The following is a 17,778-nucleotide window of genomic DNA, read 5'->3' on the forward strand; positions in this document are numbered from 1 at the left end:
CGTGCCATGGACTATTATTATTATTATGTACCATTGTACTGCTCATGTTGGAAGTAGGAAAAAATGTTGTCAGCATTGGTACCTTGACATGATACATTAACTGTGCCTGAGAATCAAGGTTCTCTTTCAGATCCCATCCCCTCTGGTATAGTCATGAATGCCTCAAATGATAACACATTTGTGATGAAATACAACATAATTTGTACATCTTAGGTGCGACTATTTGAAATGCCCATTCCAATAATAGTAATAACTAAGGCCACATGCACATTTCGGGACCAAAAGCTGTGTATAAAATGGCATTTCGGTGTTAAAATGTTGAATATAACCCTAAATTTGATTTAAATAGAATACTCATTATACAAAATAAACATTTCCTTTCTAATAGCTCATTAATGTAGTGATCAGACTATTAAGTTTATTCTTGTGCAGAGGACTCCAGTTTTACTTCTCTAATGTTTACAGTAGAATTTCCTGTTTTACTTCTCTAATGTTTACAGTAGAATTTCCTGTTTTACTTCTCTAATGTTTACAGTAGAATTTCCAGTTTTACTTCTCTAATGTTTACAGTAGAATTTCCAGTTTTACTTCCCTAATGTTTACAGTAGAATTTCCAGTTTTACTTCCCTAATGTTTACAGTAGAATTTCCAGTTTTACTTCCCTAATGTTTACAGTAGAATTTCCAGTTTTACTTCCCTAATGTTTACAGTAGAATTTCCAGTTTTACTTCCCTAATGTTTACAGTAGAATTTCCAGTTTTACTTCCCTAATGTTTACAGTAGAATTTCCAGTTTTACTTCCCTAATGTTTACAGTAGAATTTCCAGTTTTACTTCCCTAATGTTTACAGTAGAATTTCCAGCTTTACTTCTCTAATGTTTACAGTAGAATTTCCAGTTTTACTTCCCTAATGTTTACAGTAGAATTTCCAGTTTTACTTCCCTAATGTTTACAGTAGAATTTCCAGTTTTAGCCTACTTCCCTAATGTTTACAGTAGAATTTCCAGTTTTACTTCCCTAATGTTTACAGTAGAATTTCCAGTTGTAGCCTACTTCCCTGATGTTTACAGTAGAATTTCCAGTTGTAGCCTACTTTCATGATGTTTACAGTAGAATTTCCAGTTGTAGCCTACTTCCATGATGTTTACAGTAGAATTTCCAGTTTTACTTCTCTGATGTTTACAGTAGAATTAACCTATTTGCTGTGATTTTCATATCTCACAGGATAATTTGAACTTCAGAAAGTGTTGTTGGTAACTAAACTCTAAATTTCATATCTTAAGGGTTTATTTCACATTTTGTAGTTCATTTCATGATAAAACTTGATAAGAAGACATACCTCACACCTTTCAAAACCATGAAAAATGAACTTTACAACATTGTATTTCACTCTGATAAAAACAAAATATGCATATCTCTAGTATAACAACATTGATCCTGATGATATTTTACGTTGATTGACCATTTAACAATTTCTCAGTGGACTTCTTGTATAAATTATGCCCTACAACCAACCTTCACGTTTTGTAAAAATCTACAGGGATTCTCTCACGTAAAAATATGTTGATGTTTGAAAACTAAGTTTTGTGCTGCTCTGAATTTGATTTTTAACTTTTTTCCATTCTTTATTTGCAGGTGACGAGACAACTGATTTACCACTCAAATCCTCTTCAGACTGCAAAGAGTTTCGTATGATGAAAGATGAAGAATGTATAGGTTCCAATGATGCCAGTCACTGCCAAACACAATCGGAACCTTCTGCAAGTAATGAAGCAAAAATGGAATTGGGTGACATTGTAGATTTATGTGAGAGTGAATGTCACGTGGCCATTAAACAGTGTTTAAGTGATATCTGTCAAGAAATTGCAAGTATACTGACGTCAGAGGATGAATTGGATAAGCTTCAGGAAAGCAGCAGTTCTGATTCATCTTGTGGACAAGCAGGTGATAATGTCCAGCAATTACCTTGTGAACATAATTTAATGGAGACTAATTTACCAAATGTAGACCTAAACATCTCTAGTATAGATGGATGTGAAGTGCAAGTTGAGTTACCTTCAAAGAAAGACAAAGATGTGAGCTCTAGTGAACGTGCGAGTGTTCTGGTTGATGTGCAACAGGATACAGCTAATAGAGCAATGCAAGAAACCACAAATGAAACACACGTCGAAGCGAGGGAAGTTGAAAAAATGGGTGAAGAATTGTCAGTGAATTCTCAGGAAAATGTTGACTGTGTTGTAACAGTCTGTGAGAAAGGTCATTGTGCGGGTGAAACACATTTAGAAGCCAAGGATAAATGTGAACAACTTGATAGTAAATCTGCAGATAAAAATGACGAAGTAATATCGCAGAATGTCTTGCAAGAGGATACAGCTGAAAAAGGAACACAAGAATCTGAGATTGTGGCACAAATTGAAGTTAAGAAAGATCGAGAGGTTTGTGGCAAGAAGAATGAAGTAGTAAATTTTCAGGAAAGACTTGATAATGTAGCAGTAGTTAGCAAGAAGGATCATTCACAGCTTTCAGAAAACAAAGATGGACATGCTGAGAATAAATCCGAAGAGAACGACCAGGGAAGCATTGTTGAGAATTGCTTGGCAGATCTATTGTCGCAAGTCTTCAAACAAGAAGACTCTGCTATGGAAGACCGTGTAAAAACTGTGTGTGAAACACAGATTGAAGTGCAAAATTATAAAGAACTGAAGGGTGTGGATAAGATTGTGAATTCCCAAGAAACTGTTGACCCTGTTCTTAGTGATAGTCATTCGTTGGTTGAAAGCCCGGAACAGCAACATATAGAGAATGAAGTATGCCATGGAGACAAGGATGAGATAAGTATCTCTGAGTGCATGGGGAATCCATTGCCACAAAGTGTCCTGCAAGAAGACATGACAGCTGTAAAACTAGAAGCTATGAATATGGTGGAGAAATGTCAAGATGTTAATTGTGACACAAGAGTTGACTGTGCTCTAACAGTTAGTGAGAAGGATAATTCGTTTGGTGAAAATTCTGAACATGATCCAGTCCAGGATGATAAAGCTATGAGCAACTGTGAGGAGGAAATTATCTTGGGAAGCATTGGCAACAAACACACTGCAAATGCATTATCAGAAAACGTCTTGGCTAAAGAAGAAACTGTGTGTATGGCACAAGTGGAAATGAAGGAACCAAAAGAGAGAAAGAATATGGATAAAGTTGTGAATTCTCTGGAAACAGTTGTAGCAGTTAGTGAGAAGAGTCGCCCAATTAAACAACAGTTAGACAGCAAGAATTGTCATCCAGATAATGGCGAAAATGTTGAGAGTAAATCTGAACTGGCAAACAACCCAGGAAACATTGAATGCATGGCAAATTCATTGCCACAGTGCATCTTGCAAGAGGATACAGCTAAAGAAGAAACACAAAAAGCTGTGAATGAAGCAGATGCCAATGTGACTGAATGCCAAGATGTAATTGATCCTGAAGTGGAGATAGGTAAACAGGTGAATTCTCAGGAAAAAGTTGACTGTGTTGTAGCAGTTAGTGAGAAGGATGGAAATTTGGAACAGCATTTAGAAAGTAAGGAATGCCATGCAGATACTGAACAGCTTGAGAATAAACCTGAAGATAAGAATGATTCAAGAAGCATTGACGTGGAAAACATCGAGAATGCAACTAAGGAAAAACTAGAAGCTGTGAATGTGAAGGAATATAAAGACACTGAAAAGATAAATGACATTGTGGATTCTGACAAAACAGTGGACTGTGCAGCTAGTGTGAAGGATAATATATTGGATGAAAATTCTGAACGCTATGTAGAAAACAATGAATGCCATACTGGCAAAGGTGAAGAAACTGAAGAGGGAAACAACTCTGAAAGCATTGAGAAGAAGTGCATGATATATCCATTATCACCAAACATATTAACGCAGGAAATATGTAAAGAAGAAATGCAAGAAACCGTGAATAATGCACAAATTGAAGTACAGGAAGAGCAAATTATATTTGATGCTACTGAGAAAATAGGCTGTGAAGTAGTGAACTCCCAGGAAAAAGTTGACACTGCTGTAACAGGCAGTAAGAAAGATCATTCTGTGGGTGAATGCTCTGAACAACATTCAGAAGACAAGGGAAGTCGTGAAGATATAGATGAACAACTTGTGATTGAATCCGAAGAGAAAAACAACCCAGGAAGCATAGATAAGAAATGCATGGAAAATCCATTGTCACAGAATGCCTTGCAACAGGATGCAACAGAAGAAACTGTGAGTGTGGCACAAATTGAAGTGAAGGAAGCTGAAGAGATGAGTGATGCTAATGTGAAGTGTCATGAAGATGAAGCAACAGATGCTCAAGAAAAAGTTAACTGTGACACAACAGTCAGTGAGAATGATATTTCATTGGTTGAAAGTTCTGAACAGAATTTAGAAACCAAGGAATGCAATACAAAGAAAGATGAACAGCTTTTGAGTAAAGGAGAGGAGAAAAACAATGCAGAAAGCAATGAAAAACCATCTCTGCAAAGTGGATCATCTGAATTGATAGAAAACGAAGATGACTTCCATCCAGAAAAGAATCACAAAGACATAGAGTCTCAAAGTGTAACAACCTTAGATGAACTTGGACCAAATGTTGCTGTGCATAGTGACAAACGGCTAAAGCGAGCACACACAGTATTAAAGGTACCTTTGCAAGGCAAATCACGAGGTGTTAAGCAAAGGAAATGGTCCTCAAGAAATGACATGCGCAGAAACTTAAGGAAAAGGTCACTTAAAAAGTATGTTACAAGCAAGAAGAGAAAAGACACACATTCGAGTTCAAAAGTTGGCGAAACAACTGAGATAAGGAGGGAGCTGCCAATAAGAATACCAAATTATACGCCAAGGGGTTATGTTGGTGTGAATGTATCGGAATTGACCTCGTCCAAATCAAACTTACATTCAAATTCCCAAGGTACCTTAAGAATTGCCGATTCAGCTATAGATCACAATCCTACAAATACTCACTCTTCTGAACATGCCAGTAGCAGGCACCCAGCTGGAAATGAGAATTCAAACATGGAAGAGCTAGATCCTTACAGGAATTTTGAACGATGGGTTCAACATTTAGGCCAATTACATTTCCCACGCCTTTCTTATCTGGCAGCTGTTAAGTGTGTTAGGTTAGGCTTTGCAGGGGAAGGTTTGTTTGACATTAGAAGAGCAAATTGTGTAAATCCAGATGCTAACGACTCTACCGCTTGCGAGAGTGAATCTGAAGGACACAAAACAAAAGTAGAAACAGTCAAGTCTCATTCCTCTGGACAGCGCACATCCGCTGTGGAGGAAGCCATTGAATCCACTGAAAACAAAGAGCAGAATCAACAACTTTCTACTGCTGTGTCGCAAACCGAAACGGTAGAATCTGAACCATTGCCCGTTGCAGATAAAACCAGAAAAAGTTTAGGGGATGCTAACACTGCTGCCAGTAATGCAATTAAAGCACCAGACAAACAAGTGGATAGTAATGATAGTGTGTCTAGCACAAGCAAGACCACACCGAAGAAAAAACCTAGAATTGTTGGAGACAAGTACTTTTTCCAGCTTGTAGAAGAGCTTCATGTTGTCAAGTTACCTAAAGGACAGAAGCTGTTCACGTGCGATATATGTGCTGGCGTGTACCAAAGGGCTTTCAGTCTCAAGAGACATTTTTTACGATCTCACGTGAATTACAAGTACCTCACGGATAGGGATATATCTAATTGTGGAATTATCGTAGGTGACAAGGTTACTCTTCATGGCAGGGTTGGCAGAAGCTCGAGAGCTGTTGTGAACAACGCCAAGCAGAAATTGTGTAATGAACAGGAGGAAAGCGATAATTTAGTACAAAACAGGAAACGAAAGAGGGAGGAAGGGACTCAAAACTCTGAGAGCGAAGACTGTGACACGTTGCCAGATTTGTATCGTTGCTATAGCTGTGGACTTTGCTTCGACGACAAGGATGATCTTAAGTACCATCTCAGGAACCATCCTCAACCAGAGAACGTAGAGAAACCGCATGTATGTGATCGCTGCGATGCTTCTTTTCCAGATAAGCATAACCTGGCAAGACATCAAATTTCTCATTCCACTAGAGTGTATACGTGCTTGTATTGTGACAAGAATTTCACTTCAACAACACTGTGGAAGAGACACAATAACTTGCATGAAAACGCTCAAACTCATTACTGCTTTTTTTGTAAAATGGAGTTTACCGTATTGACTGAACTCAGGAAACATCTAAGCACCGAGCACGAGGATCAATATCATTGTTGCATTTTGTGCGACGATCGCTTTGACAGCAGATCTGCTTTGGAGCAACATTTAGAAGAGCATAAGCAGCCTTTACTAGAACCAGGTGCGCACAGCAAAGACCAGAAAAATGACAGTGTACCAACTCAAGCTGAAGATGAGAAAACTAACGTAGAAAGTGACGGACAGACCCCAGCATCTGAATTTAAATACACGTGCGGTGTGTGCCAGAAAATGTTTACTAATTATGTAAACATGTGTCGGCATAGAAGATTGGCACATGGCACGGTTGGTAAGCATGGACGACAGAGAACTTCAGAATCTATAGCTAGCAGTCAGAGCAGTAGCCGAAGCCAAAGCCCTTCATTGGATGTGACTGTGAAAACCGACACGCCTCCACCGATAGTTGTGGAACAAGAGCAAACCATGGAAGAGATTCCTTTAGATCCTGAAACTCGATTCTACATTCAAATTGCTGACAATATCCGCGAGAATTTAATGAACTATCTTGATGGGAAATTGAGCAGTGAAAGTGGTGACGAGGGTAAGAAGAGTATTGTATCCAATGGTGAAAGGTCTGGAGTTTCTTCGAAAGTCTCGTGGGAGAAGTACAACTTCCCAAAAGATTATAATAGTCGTGCCACAACCATTGAAGTATTGTCTCAGTTAGATATATCAACCCAGTTGGCCATGCAGCAGCACATAGAAAAGGTGAATTCCAGTTCTGAAATCGGAGACTCGAAGCAAGGTAGTGCCTCATCTAAATGTGAAGGAGCAACAAATAAAGAAACAGTGTTTCCTCAAGGTCTTTCCTTAGTGGAGAACAAATCTCAGGGTTCATCGTGTAAAGTTGATTCTGCAGTGCCTTCTACAGAACCGGAGACTGATGTGTGTGCAACGGAAGAAAGTGCTCAGGAATCAAATCCTGAAGAGGAAGGAAGCGCAGAAGAGACCGATACAGACCGAAAGGGACGCATCGAACTAAGCGGGGAGTGGATCCGTCCTCGTAGTTACATCTGTTGCGCATGTGCAGAGAAATTTGGTGATCTGTGGGAGCTGGAAGACCATAAATACCTTGCACATCCAAACGTTTGGTGTACGCATTTTGAGCTAGAAGAGTCCACGAATGTTCCTGAGGATTTGTACAAGTGCTTCATAAAGCCTGTGGGGATGCTCCATTCGGCAATCGTCATTCCGGCAACACCCGCCTTGGAATCCAAATGCACCAAGTGCAGCAAGCTGTGCGCCTCTTTGTCGGATCTTCATCGTCACATGCTCGAGTGTGGAGGGGATCACACTTGGATGATCAGTCCTGCCAAAAGGAAGAAGTGGCGGCCATTTGGAAGCAGACGACGTCGACAGCAAGGCAGAAGGGGCATGAAGCGAAACATACCTAACACTCCTGTGAAGCTGCATAGACCTCGGAATAGATACAATGACAGTAAGTAGTATTAAATCATGTATTAGTGAAGTGTTATACAATATCTCTTTAGCAGATTTCCATCAATATACTGCTAACTAACTCACTCTCAGGCCTTCCTAAACCCGAAGGTTTATGGCTGCAGCAACCCTATCCTGGGCAAGATCAATCCAATATTTTTCATCCTTACCAATTTCCTATCTCTCTGTTATCCCACCTTCTTCGTCTTGGCCTTCCTACAGGTCTCTTACCATCCAGTTTCCCAACAAGAATATGGCCTGCACACCTAAGTCGTGTTTTTTTAACTATTCAATTATTTTATTATTATCCTTCAGTCTCAGATATTTATTTTTAATTTTCTTTAAATAATAGAATAGAATGAAGACTGCAAATACTGTGACTCCACAGGAATAGATAATTGTATTTGTTTTCTAATGCTGTCATGTATGCTAGTTTACTAATGCTGTCGTGTGTACAAGTTTATCTAGGGAAGTGTAGATGCCAATAGTAGTAGAATTGTGAAGTATTCTGAATAGCTATAAATTAGTAGAGTCACCACATATTTATGGTGAATAAGAGATCATAAGAAAAAATACTTATTACACAATATAAACATTTCCCTTGTAAAGCACATTTATGTAGTTATCAGAGTACGTATGAAGTTTATTTCTGTGTCAAGGAGTCCAATTTTGTTAATCAAATATTTACAGAAAAATTAATCAGATTTACATGATTTGCATAACTCGCAGGATAATTCAGACTTCAGAAAATGTCTCTTCTGTAAATGAACTCTAAATTTTGTGTTTAATGGTTTATTTCACATCATTTTAGGCCAATACATGGTAGAAAAATGCACCTCACATCTTTCAAAAACATGAAATGTGAACATTACAGCATGTTATTTCACATTTCATGTATCTGTCCTAAATTAAATATGAGTGCCACGATGAATTTGTAATATAGATGTACTGATGTGAAGTTTTACTGTTCCTCATTATCTTAGTCTACTGGGAGTTTTATATTTGTGTGAAGTGTCCATAAGTATGTTTGTATTCCTATTCTTTGTCATGCAGTAACAACATAAGCATAAGGGTTGCCCAAATGAAAGTGAGACTTTTGTTTTTTTCTGTAATGATTTATTGGTTGGAATATATGAACAGAGAGGAAGTAAAAGTGATCCACGGATGACATATCCTCTACACATAGTCGCCTTGTCTGTTCAAGCAAGTGTCCCAGCGTGTCACAAGGGTATGGATACCCTGAGCGAAAAACGTCCATGGTTGACTGCAGAACCAATCTTACATCACGGACCTCAGCATCATTGGCGAACCAGCAGCCCTTCAGATGTTTTGTTAGTGGCCTAAAGATGTGTTAGTCGCAGGGCAAGAGATTGGGACTGTAGGGAGGATAGTCGAGGACTTTCCAGTGGAAATGGCACACCTGTTCAACATGAGGGTGTGCATTGTTGTACAACAGAAGAACCCCATTTGACAACATGCCAGGTTGCTTACTCTTGAGAGCCGATTTCAGTTTGTTTAGGGTAGTGCAGTATGTGGTTGAGTTGAAGTCCTTGACATCCTCCCTACAGCCTCGATCTCTTGCCCTGTGACTACCACATCTTCGGGCCACTAAAAAAAACATCTGAAGGGCTGCCGGTTCGCCAACGATGCTGAGGCCCATGATGCCATTGAAGATTGGTTCTGCAATCAACCATGGACGTGCTTTGCTCAGGGTATCCATACCCTTGTGACGTACTGGTACACTTGGCTTGAACAGACAAGGTGACTATGTGTAGTGGATATGTCACCCATGTATCACTTTTACTTCCTGTATGTTCATATACTCCAACCAATAAATCATTACAGAAGAAACCAAGAGTCATTTTCATTTGGCAACATTTATAATTTCCTCTGTGGTGGTGTGTCAAAGAACATACATGGGTTGAGACATAAGTCATGGCATGCATCCAAGAAACATTTATGAATATAATAAAAAATTGCTTTTTTAAAATTTACTTCAGAACCACTGTTTCCATGTGTAGCTTGAGTATATATTTTACATCTCTACGATTATTTCTTATGGTTTTATGTAATATATAAAAAAAACTTACTGTGACATTTTTCTTCCTTTAATAATAATAATGCATAATAAATGCATTGTGCCAGTGTAATTATTTATTACATATACCCTTACAAAGGCTAGCTTTACTGTTGTAATCATAAGTAATCTGTATGTGATATTTTACAGCATTGTCATTTTTAGTTTATATTTGGCTAAAGAAATGAAATTGTTTTTGTCATTATATGTATATTTTATGTATGATACCGTGATGGAAACATTCTAGTGTGATTCCAAACTTTGCAGGCACAAATGACACAATCCAAAGAATGATAGCAAATTTGCCTCCTAAAAGAGCAACTCGCCGAGTGATACAGTTCAGCGAGGATGAGATCAAGACGAGGAGTCAAGCAACCATCCACAGTGTAAGTATTTTCTCCTTCTAAAATGTTGCATATTTGTCCAATTGAAATATAGTAATAAAGCAAGTTCCTAGCAGTATCAATGTATGTATGTGTATTAGTCAACTTTATATCATATCTTCTAACAATAAAATAATAAAAATTGGGACAGGTATATTTTTTTATCAAATCTCACTGATACCAATACAAATGCTTGTGCGGACCTCCATGGCAGAGTGGTTAGGATAGCATGCTATGACACCAGGGGTCCTAGATTCAAATCCCAGCTTGATGGGTGTTATTTGTGAGTGTCACTTCATCCGTGTTTTCACTCATCCTTATTTTTGGGGTAGATAAAAGTTGCAGAAAAACTAACCAAATCAATCAGTCAAACCAATGCTTGTATTGTAACAACTTCAAAGTTGTGAATATTTATAATGTTAATTTATATAATTAACTAGCTGATTGCCCGGCATTGCCTGGGTATTTATGTATCCCAATCTTGTATTAGACAGGAAAATAATGAATTCTAACTATAGTGTAAAATGTAACTAATTTTAAATGTGATGGTGAATGTCACCAATTAGCTTAGCGACTCTGAAAACTATGGATTCGACACTAATCTAGGTCATTTGTGGCATTTTATTTTTCACCCCCTCTCACCCCCCCCCCCCCCCAATGCCAATAGGTGATGAACTTGAAGTTGAACTGCATTGGGAGTGTCACGAAAACTATGGATTCCATTCGCAACACAGCCTACATGTTAGACAACCCGAGAAACACTATTGTTGTGCAGACTGCATAGAGTCAGGGATATCTGTTAGTGCAGAATTTAATATCTGTGGTTCTCAATTATTTTTACATGTCACCCCTTCCCACCCCACCCCCAGGGGTGTCTTACCCAAATATTATTTCCAGATTGCAAGTGATATGTGTACCAAGTTTGGTTGAAATTGCTCTAGGTGTTCGAGAGTTATACTGGAACAATCAAATATATATACACACACACATGTCCATTTTTATATATATAGATAGAATTTTACTTTAGAATTTGCATAATTTCACTTATGATCAGAAAATTAAAATAATGTAATTTAATCGTAAAATACTAATGGAAATTACACGTACACATATAACGTAATTTTCAGCATACGAGGTATGTTCAGAAAGTAGTACCCATTTGGTAATAATATTTTATCTAAAATTTTGAATCCATATCCTTTATGGGTACATAGTGGTTAAATGAAATTAGGTTAGAATATTAAAGGTGCTCTGACACCAGGAAGTCATGATCAGTCGATTCTTCCTTCACTGGAGAAATTTTTCAACCTATTTTAAGCCATACGTACATGGGACAGATGGAAGGCTTGTGTTGCTGCAGCCATAAATCTTCGGGTTTAAGAAAGCTAGAGAGTTAAGTTAGGTAATTTTAACCCATATGTAATGCATATTGCAGGTGCTTTCAAGAAATTGCATCTCAGTTCAAGGTACAAGTCTAAACATTGGCCATTTTACCATTTATGATGTAGTCAAATTGTAGAATATGAAAAAATTGTATTTCTAATTTTGTATTTTGGTTCACAGTGATGATGATGAAAAGGTATCTTTATAGTCATAATATGTTCCACTGGCCACTTTACCATGGAAACATGTAACATGAATTATCTGTACATCATAAAATCTTGTTTTGTATTGGCTTTTTTTTGTATTCTTTCTCTGACCTTGAAAAGTGCTTTAACACTTCTAGCTTTGATTAGGCATTATTGTTGCTCATTGTAATATGTAAAAAGTCATATATACAGGGTGTTCATAAAGTCCCGGTACCATATGAAAGTATAATAGTATTGTGGGGGTACCGGGACTTTATGAACACCCTGTATTTTAGAATAAATTAATTTATTCTTTGAAACCTTAAAAACTCCTCATTTAATGTTTTTCTTTCGCAGAACCACCTCTTAAGGAAAAGGTTTAAGGTAGTATCATTCTTCTATCATCATCATATATATATATATATTTATCTCTCTTTTTTTTGTTATCTTTCTGTCGTATGTCCTTTCTGTGGCTTTTTTTTCTTTTTTGTTTGTGTGGGATTTTGTTCCATCATTTTCACATTGGTTAGGCACTTGGTTTCAGATGGGATGGTGTAGGGAATGGTTATTTTTTTTGGTGGTATTGAAACACTGTCAAGTTGCAAAATTATTTTCAGATTTATTTCAGGTATGTAATGGGTTGGTTAAATCATTTATAGTTCCTACTAGCTGATCACCCAGCATTGCCCAGGTATTTATTTATCCCAATCTTGTATTAGACAGGAAAATAATGAATTCTAACTATAGTGTAAAATTTAACTAATTTTAAATGTGATCGTGAATGTCACCAATTAGCTTAGTGACTCCGAAAACTATGGATTTGACACTAATCTAGGTCATTTGTGGCATTTTATTTTTCACCCCCTCTCACCCCCCATGCCGATAGCTTTTATTTGATACATTGACCATGTGTCACTTGGTGAGAAACCTGTTGTGAAGTCTTTTGGCCCTCTAAAGGTTGCCTCACAACACAACAGAGATAATATAAATTTGTATAAGATGCCTTCTAATGCATACATTGTAGATATTTTTGTTTTGAATTGTACATGGGTCAGTCAAAACGTTAGTTGCACTAGCATGAAAGAAATAGCGTATGAAATATGGAGGACAGCTCTAGTATTTACATGAAAGTACACTACAAAAACTACTTTTCTACATAAGCCCAAAGTCTATTCAAACATTTATCGTAGCATGACACAAGTTTCTCTTTACCTTGTTCAAAGAATTCCTGCCCAACTTTCAATAACCATTCTTGTGTTGCAGTTTTAACTTCCTTATCGGAATGATATTGCTTCTTCGCAAGTCCTTCTTTCATAGGCCCAGACACAAGAGAAATGCAGGGTACAAGGTCTGGACTATGAATAAGTTCATTAACATGTTCAACATTGTCCCTCATCGTTGCAGCTGGCACCATTTTGCTATCACCTGGGATGAAAAATGCTTTATCACCGTACAGTTCATGTAATCGGTGATGAATCTCGGTAGGGCTACACCTTAACGTCCACAAAAAGTGAGTACCTGCCTACACTTCCAGTTTGAACAGCACTTCCAATTGACATGACATTTTCACCACTGATATGTCCAATTTCTAGCAGCCATAGCGTAACCATCATTCCACCTTTTCAAGTGAACTGTGACCAGTGTTTCCAGCCACATTCAACAAAATATGTCTTTCAGACAAAGTGTTATGGGCAAGTGCAACTTACTACCATATTTACTCAAATATAATGATCACTTTTTACATTCCTCTCCCCCCCCCAAAAAAAAGAAACTGTGGTGCATATCATGCACAGAATAATTTAGACAGCCATCATGTTTGCACTATGTTATTGCATATAACGCATATATATCAACAGGCGCAAATACAAATTTGCCACGGTGGATTTCTTAAGTAATAATGATAATTAATTAATTTTAAAAAAAACATTACAAAAGTGAAAGGGTCATTTTCCATGATTTTTTACTTTGTAACAGAACATTTTGTGACACCAAGAATAACTGCACTTTTTGGGCAGAACTCGAGTATGCACCTCCCATCACATGAGATGTGCATCAGTGGTATTTGTCAGGATAGAAATAATAGAAAATAACTTCCCGAGTGGTGCAGAAGTGAAAGCTTTGAGATGCTATTTAGGTCTAGGAATTAATTCGTGCGGTTGTTACGCACACATTGAAGCTGTAGTTCAAACACAAAATACACATTGAAGCTGTAGTTCAAACACAAAATACATAAATATCTTAAGAAAAATATTGTCCATCGCGAGCCACCACTTTCGCCCATCTGTCAGGAAAGTTACGGATTCCATGGCGAAAGAAGTCCTCATCCTTTGAAGCGATCTAGTCAGAGACCCATTTTTCGATATCTTCTGAAGAAGTAAACCGCTGTCCAATCAAATCGTTATTCATGCAATCGAACAAGTAGTAGTCCGAAGGAGCATTGTCTGGTGAATATGGCAGGTGGGATAAAACTTCCCATCCGACATTTTCTAAATAGGTTTTGACCGGTTTTGCGACATGTGGGCGAGCGTTATCATGTTGAAAAATAAGTTTATCATGTCTGTTCTCCCATTCTGGTCGTTTCCTGGCCAGAGCTTGCTTCAAACGCATTAATTGTCGTCGATAACGTTCTTCATTAATAGTTTCACCCGGTTGCAGCAGCTCATAGTACACCACACCTTTCATATCCCACCATATGCACAGCATAACCTTTGCACAGTGAATATCTCGTGTCGGTTATGATGGACCTGGTTCACCTGGCTTAACCCAGGCCTTTTTTCGTTTCTGGTTCTCGTAATGGATCCACTTCTCATCGCCAGTAAGAATGCGATGCAAAAACCCCTTTCTTTTCTGTCTTTGAAGCAGCAATTCGCAAATGGTTTTTCGTCTTTCAAGGTCTGTCTTTCAATTCATGTGGAACCCAATGTGACATCTTTTGAATCATTCCCATGGCTTTGAGGCATTTGGAAACTGTTGTTTGATCAACGCCTAATGCTTCTGCAAGTTCTTCCTGCATTTGACACGAATCCTGATCGAGCAATGCTCTCAATTCTTCGTCTTCAAATTTTTTTGGCTGTCCAGGTTGCTCTTGGTCTTCCAGGCCGAAATCACCACTTCTAAACCGTGCAAACCACTTCTGACACGTTCGCTCAGCTAGCGCATGGTCACCATACTCTTCCACCAAAATATGATGACTTTCGGTAGCACTTTTCTGCGTGTTAAAGTAATGAAGCAGAACACCCAGCAAAAACACTTTATCTGGCACAAACTGCACCATGTTCAGTTGACTACAAAATGTTGTTGTTGACGCGTCAATCAACTGCCCTATACTACGAACGATGCGCGCTGACAGGAGTTTTCAACGCATGTGTGGCTACACGGAACTGTGGGACGATATGCTCGTTACGCCATCTCTTGTCCAGACGCACGAATTAATTCCTAGACCAAATATAAACGCAGTGGAGGAGAAGAGGGCTAGTTGGCATGGGTTAGTATACACAAGATAATATTCTCTTCTTGGTCCACATAGCAACAGGTGGCTCATTGAATATATGATCCTTATAGCAACAGCTTCAAGACCTACAATTAAGAAAGCCATTTCTCGAACCTGAATAGTCCTGCGCATTATATAAAATATAGTTGTTTCTTGCTTTCCCCCATCAAAAATCAGGGTGTGCATTTTACACGCGTAAATGCCCTATTTTTTGACTGGCCCTCTGCATTGTTGTTGGGAATTTTGTTCTACGTGTAAAATATTTAGCGCTTCTGGTACAAAAAGGAAATTAAATTGCATATCAGTGTGGCATGTGGGAAATTATACGTTGGCGAAATTTGCTTTGCATGCTAGTACACAAATAAACTGAGCTTTCAAGTCCACCTCACAGAATTTTGACATCCAAAATATAAGAATTGCAGACTTATACAGTTGTAAATGTGCGTTAGTTTTCCTCTGATTGGGAGGGGAAAGTGTTCCTAGTAATTCAGATAGGTTGCCAGCCAGAATACATGCTCACTTGGTTAGTTCCCTGGGTTGAATCCTACCAGAGCCACAGATTTTCAATAACCTTTTAATCTTATAATTGTACTATTGCATGCCAACATTCACGTTAGCACTTGACAGTGTTTATTCTTTATTTGAAGGTGACACAATTTATGGTTAATTGCATCCTTACGATTGTGTTGCACGAATGTGGTTAATTCTGGTGTGTACAGAGAGGTTATTTTGTTGTGATGTGGTTGTGACCACTAATAGGGAGTAGAGTAGTAGGTGTTGTGGAATTTAAGTGTTGAGATTTATATTAAATCAGGAGGAACTTTTTGTTGTTGTTGTTTTTAATTTTTAGTCTTGTTAGCGATAAGATACAAGAAGTAGGGGATATTGCACCAGGTACTTTGTTTCCCTTGGTATAAAAGAATGCAGAATTTGGAAAGTGTGTTCCAAAATGATGTTAAAAATTTACGAAGGATCATATGAATGATAAAAAAAGGTAAAGCTTCCTGTGCATATAGCACCATGCCATGAGGGCACATTAGGGGATGTGGAGGTAGGGCCCCACACATTCTCGATCTCTGCCATTTTGAACATGATGTGACCAACACCACAGTCCGGCTGTCTTTACCCCCAGAGCTGCTTTATGCGGGGACAAGGCAGGAAAAATTCTGACCTTAGATCATCCACCCCGCATGGCAGTCAGATGTCCTACCGACTTAACACCGTAAAGAGGCAAATTATAGTCGTTTGGTTTGCACTATGGCTGAGCCAATACCGATGTATCGGTATTGGTTGGAATTCATTTACCGATACCAGCCGATACTTTTCCTTAGGGATGTGCCGAAGCCGATTACAGATGTATGAAAATCAGCCGAAATTGACACATCGGTATCGGAATCGGCAAAAATCCGATATTTAAACCGGTACAGATTATACTAGAGTTTTACCTTCTAATAAGTTTTATATTTTAGTTTTGTAAGATTTATTGACAATTAGGTTATGATTCGTCATTACTGTAGAGTTTTGTAATAAAATTATTGCAAACTCATTCAGAGGATCAACATAACTATAAATCGGAAATAAAACAGTACATTGCTGAACCAGGATCTGCTGTTGTATTGGAAATTCAAAAATGAATATTCAAACCTCAAGCAAGTCCTGAGAAAATACTTGGGCATACCTGCTGCATCAGTATTCAGTGATTGAGTGTTCAGTGTTGCTGAACAGATTTGAGATAAGAGAAGAAGTAGGTTACTTCCTGAAGTGTTTCCAAATCTCGTGTTTCTGAAGTTGAATCTAGCAGAACAGGAATTCATTTTGCATTTCAAAGAACTGCTTGTGTACTACTGTTTAATCTTTTGAGAATCCGTGTTCTTCTTAAAGGTTCACATAACATTTTGTAGATGCAAATGTACATTCGCATCTCTTGAGAATATATATGTATATACATATGATATGTAATAGAAATGTACATAGCAAATTTATTTTTGTCATGCTGAAAATAACATCCCATTTCTGTTTAATAATCTTATGTATCGGAATCGGTTAAATATCGGCATCGGCATCGGTTCCAAAAATTATCGGTGAGTACATCGGCATCGGTAAATTTTCAGCTTCGTCACATCCCTACTTTTCCTTCATTTTGGTCTTTCACGGGGTCCGGAAAAATGCCGTTCGGCGTTTCCACAGTGTCTAATTAGCGTGGAAATTATGCAAAATTCAAACTTTATTTTTTATATTGCAGCAATTTTGCATGAAAACTAGATTTTGTAATAACAAAACATCTTATTTTCATATTCAGATGAATTTTCTAAAGGAAATTGATGCATGTAATTGGATAAGAATATTTTATTCACTATTATTTATCAATATTTTGAACAACTTTTTTTTTTATTGCAATTTTCAAGTATTTGTATCAGTGGGTGTCTGTAAGAGTATTGGTATCGGTTCAAAGTGGTATCGGCTCAGCCCTAGTTTGCACTTAATAGACTTATTATTGGCCAAACGGATATAGTAGAGATGACCGGTCAGAAATTTTTGACAATACTAACACTTGAAGTGGAGAGGGGATGTT

The 17,778-nt window shown here is 37.9% G+C and overlaps 1 protein-coding gene across 1 annotated transcript in view; it reads left to right on the plus strand.

Annotated features, from left to right (window-relative positions):
* The window catches only part of LOC145996358 (uncharacterized), a 188,661-nt gene that overhangs the window by 125,692 nt on the left and 45,191 nt on the right, over positions 1-17,778 (plus strand). The window contains exons 6-8 of the mRNA XM_083132789.1: positions 1,636-7,689; positions 10,033-10,151; positions 12,074-12,100. Coding sequence (XP_082988915.1) covers positions 1,636-7,689; positions 10,033-10,151; positions 12,074-12,100 — 6,200 coding nt within the window. The remainder of the gene's footprint in view (positions 1-1,635; positions 7,690-10,032; positions 10,152-12,073; positions 12,101-17,778) is intronic.

The sequence above is a fragment of the Lepisma saccharinum genome, chromosome 12 (genome assembly GCF_977018435.1).
Source record: "Lepisma saccharinum chromosome 12, izLepSacc3.1, whole genome shotgun sequence".
NCBI classification, from domain to species: domain Eukaryota; kingdom Metazoa; phylum Arthropoda; class Insecta; order Zygentoma; family Lepismatidae; genus Lepisma; species Lepisma saccharinum.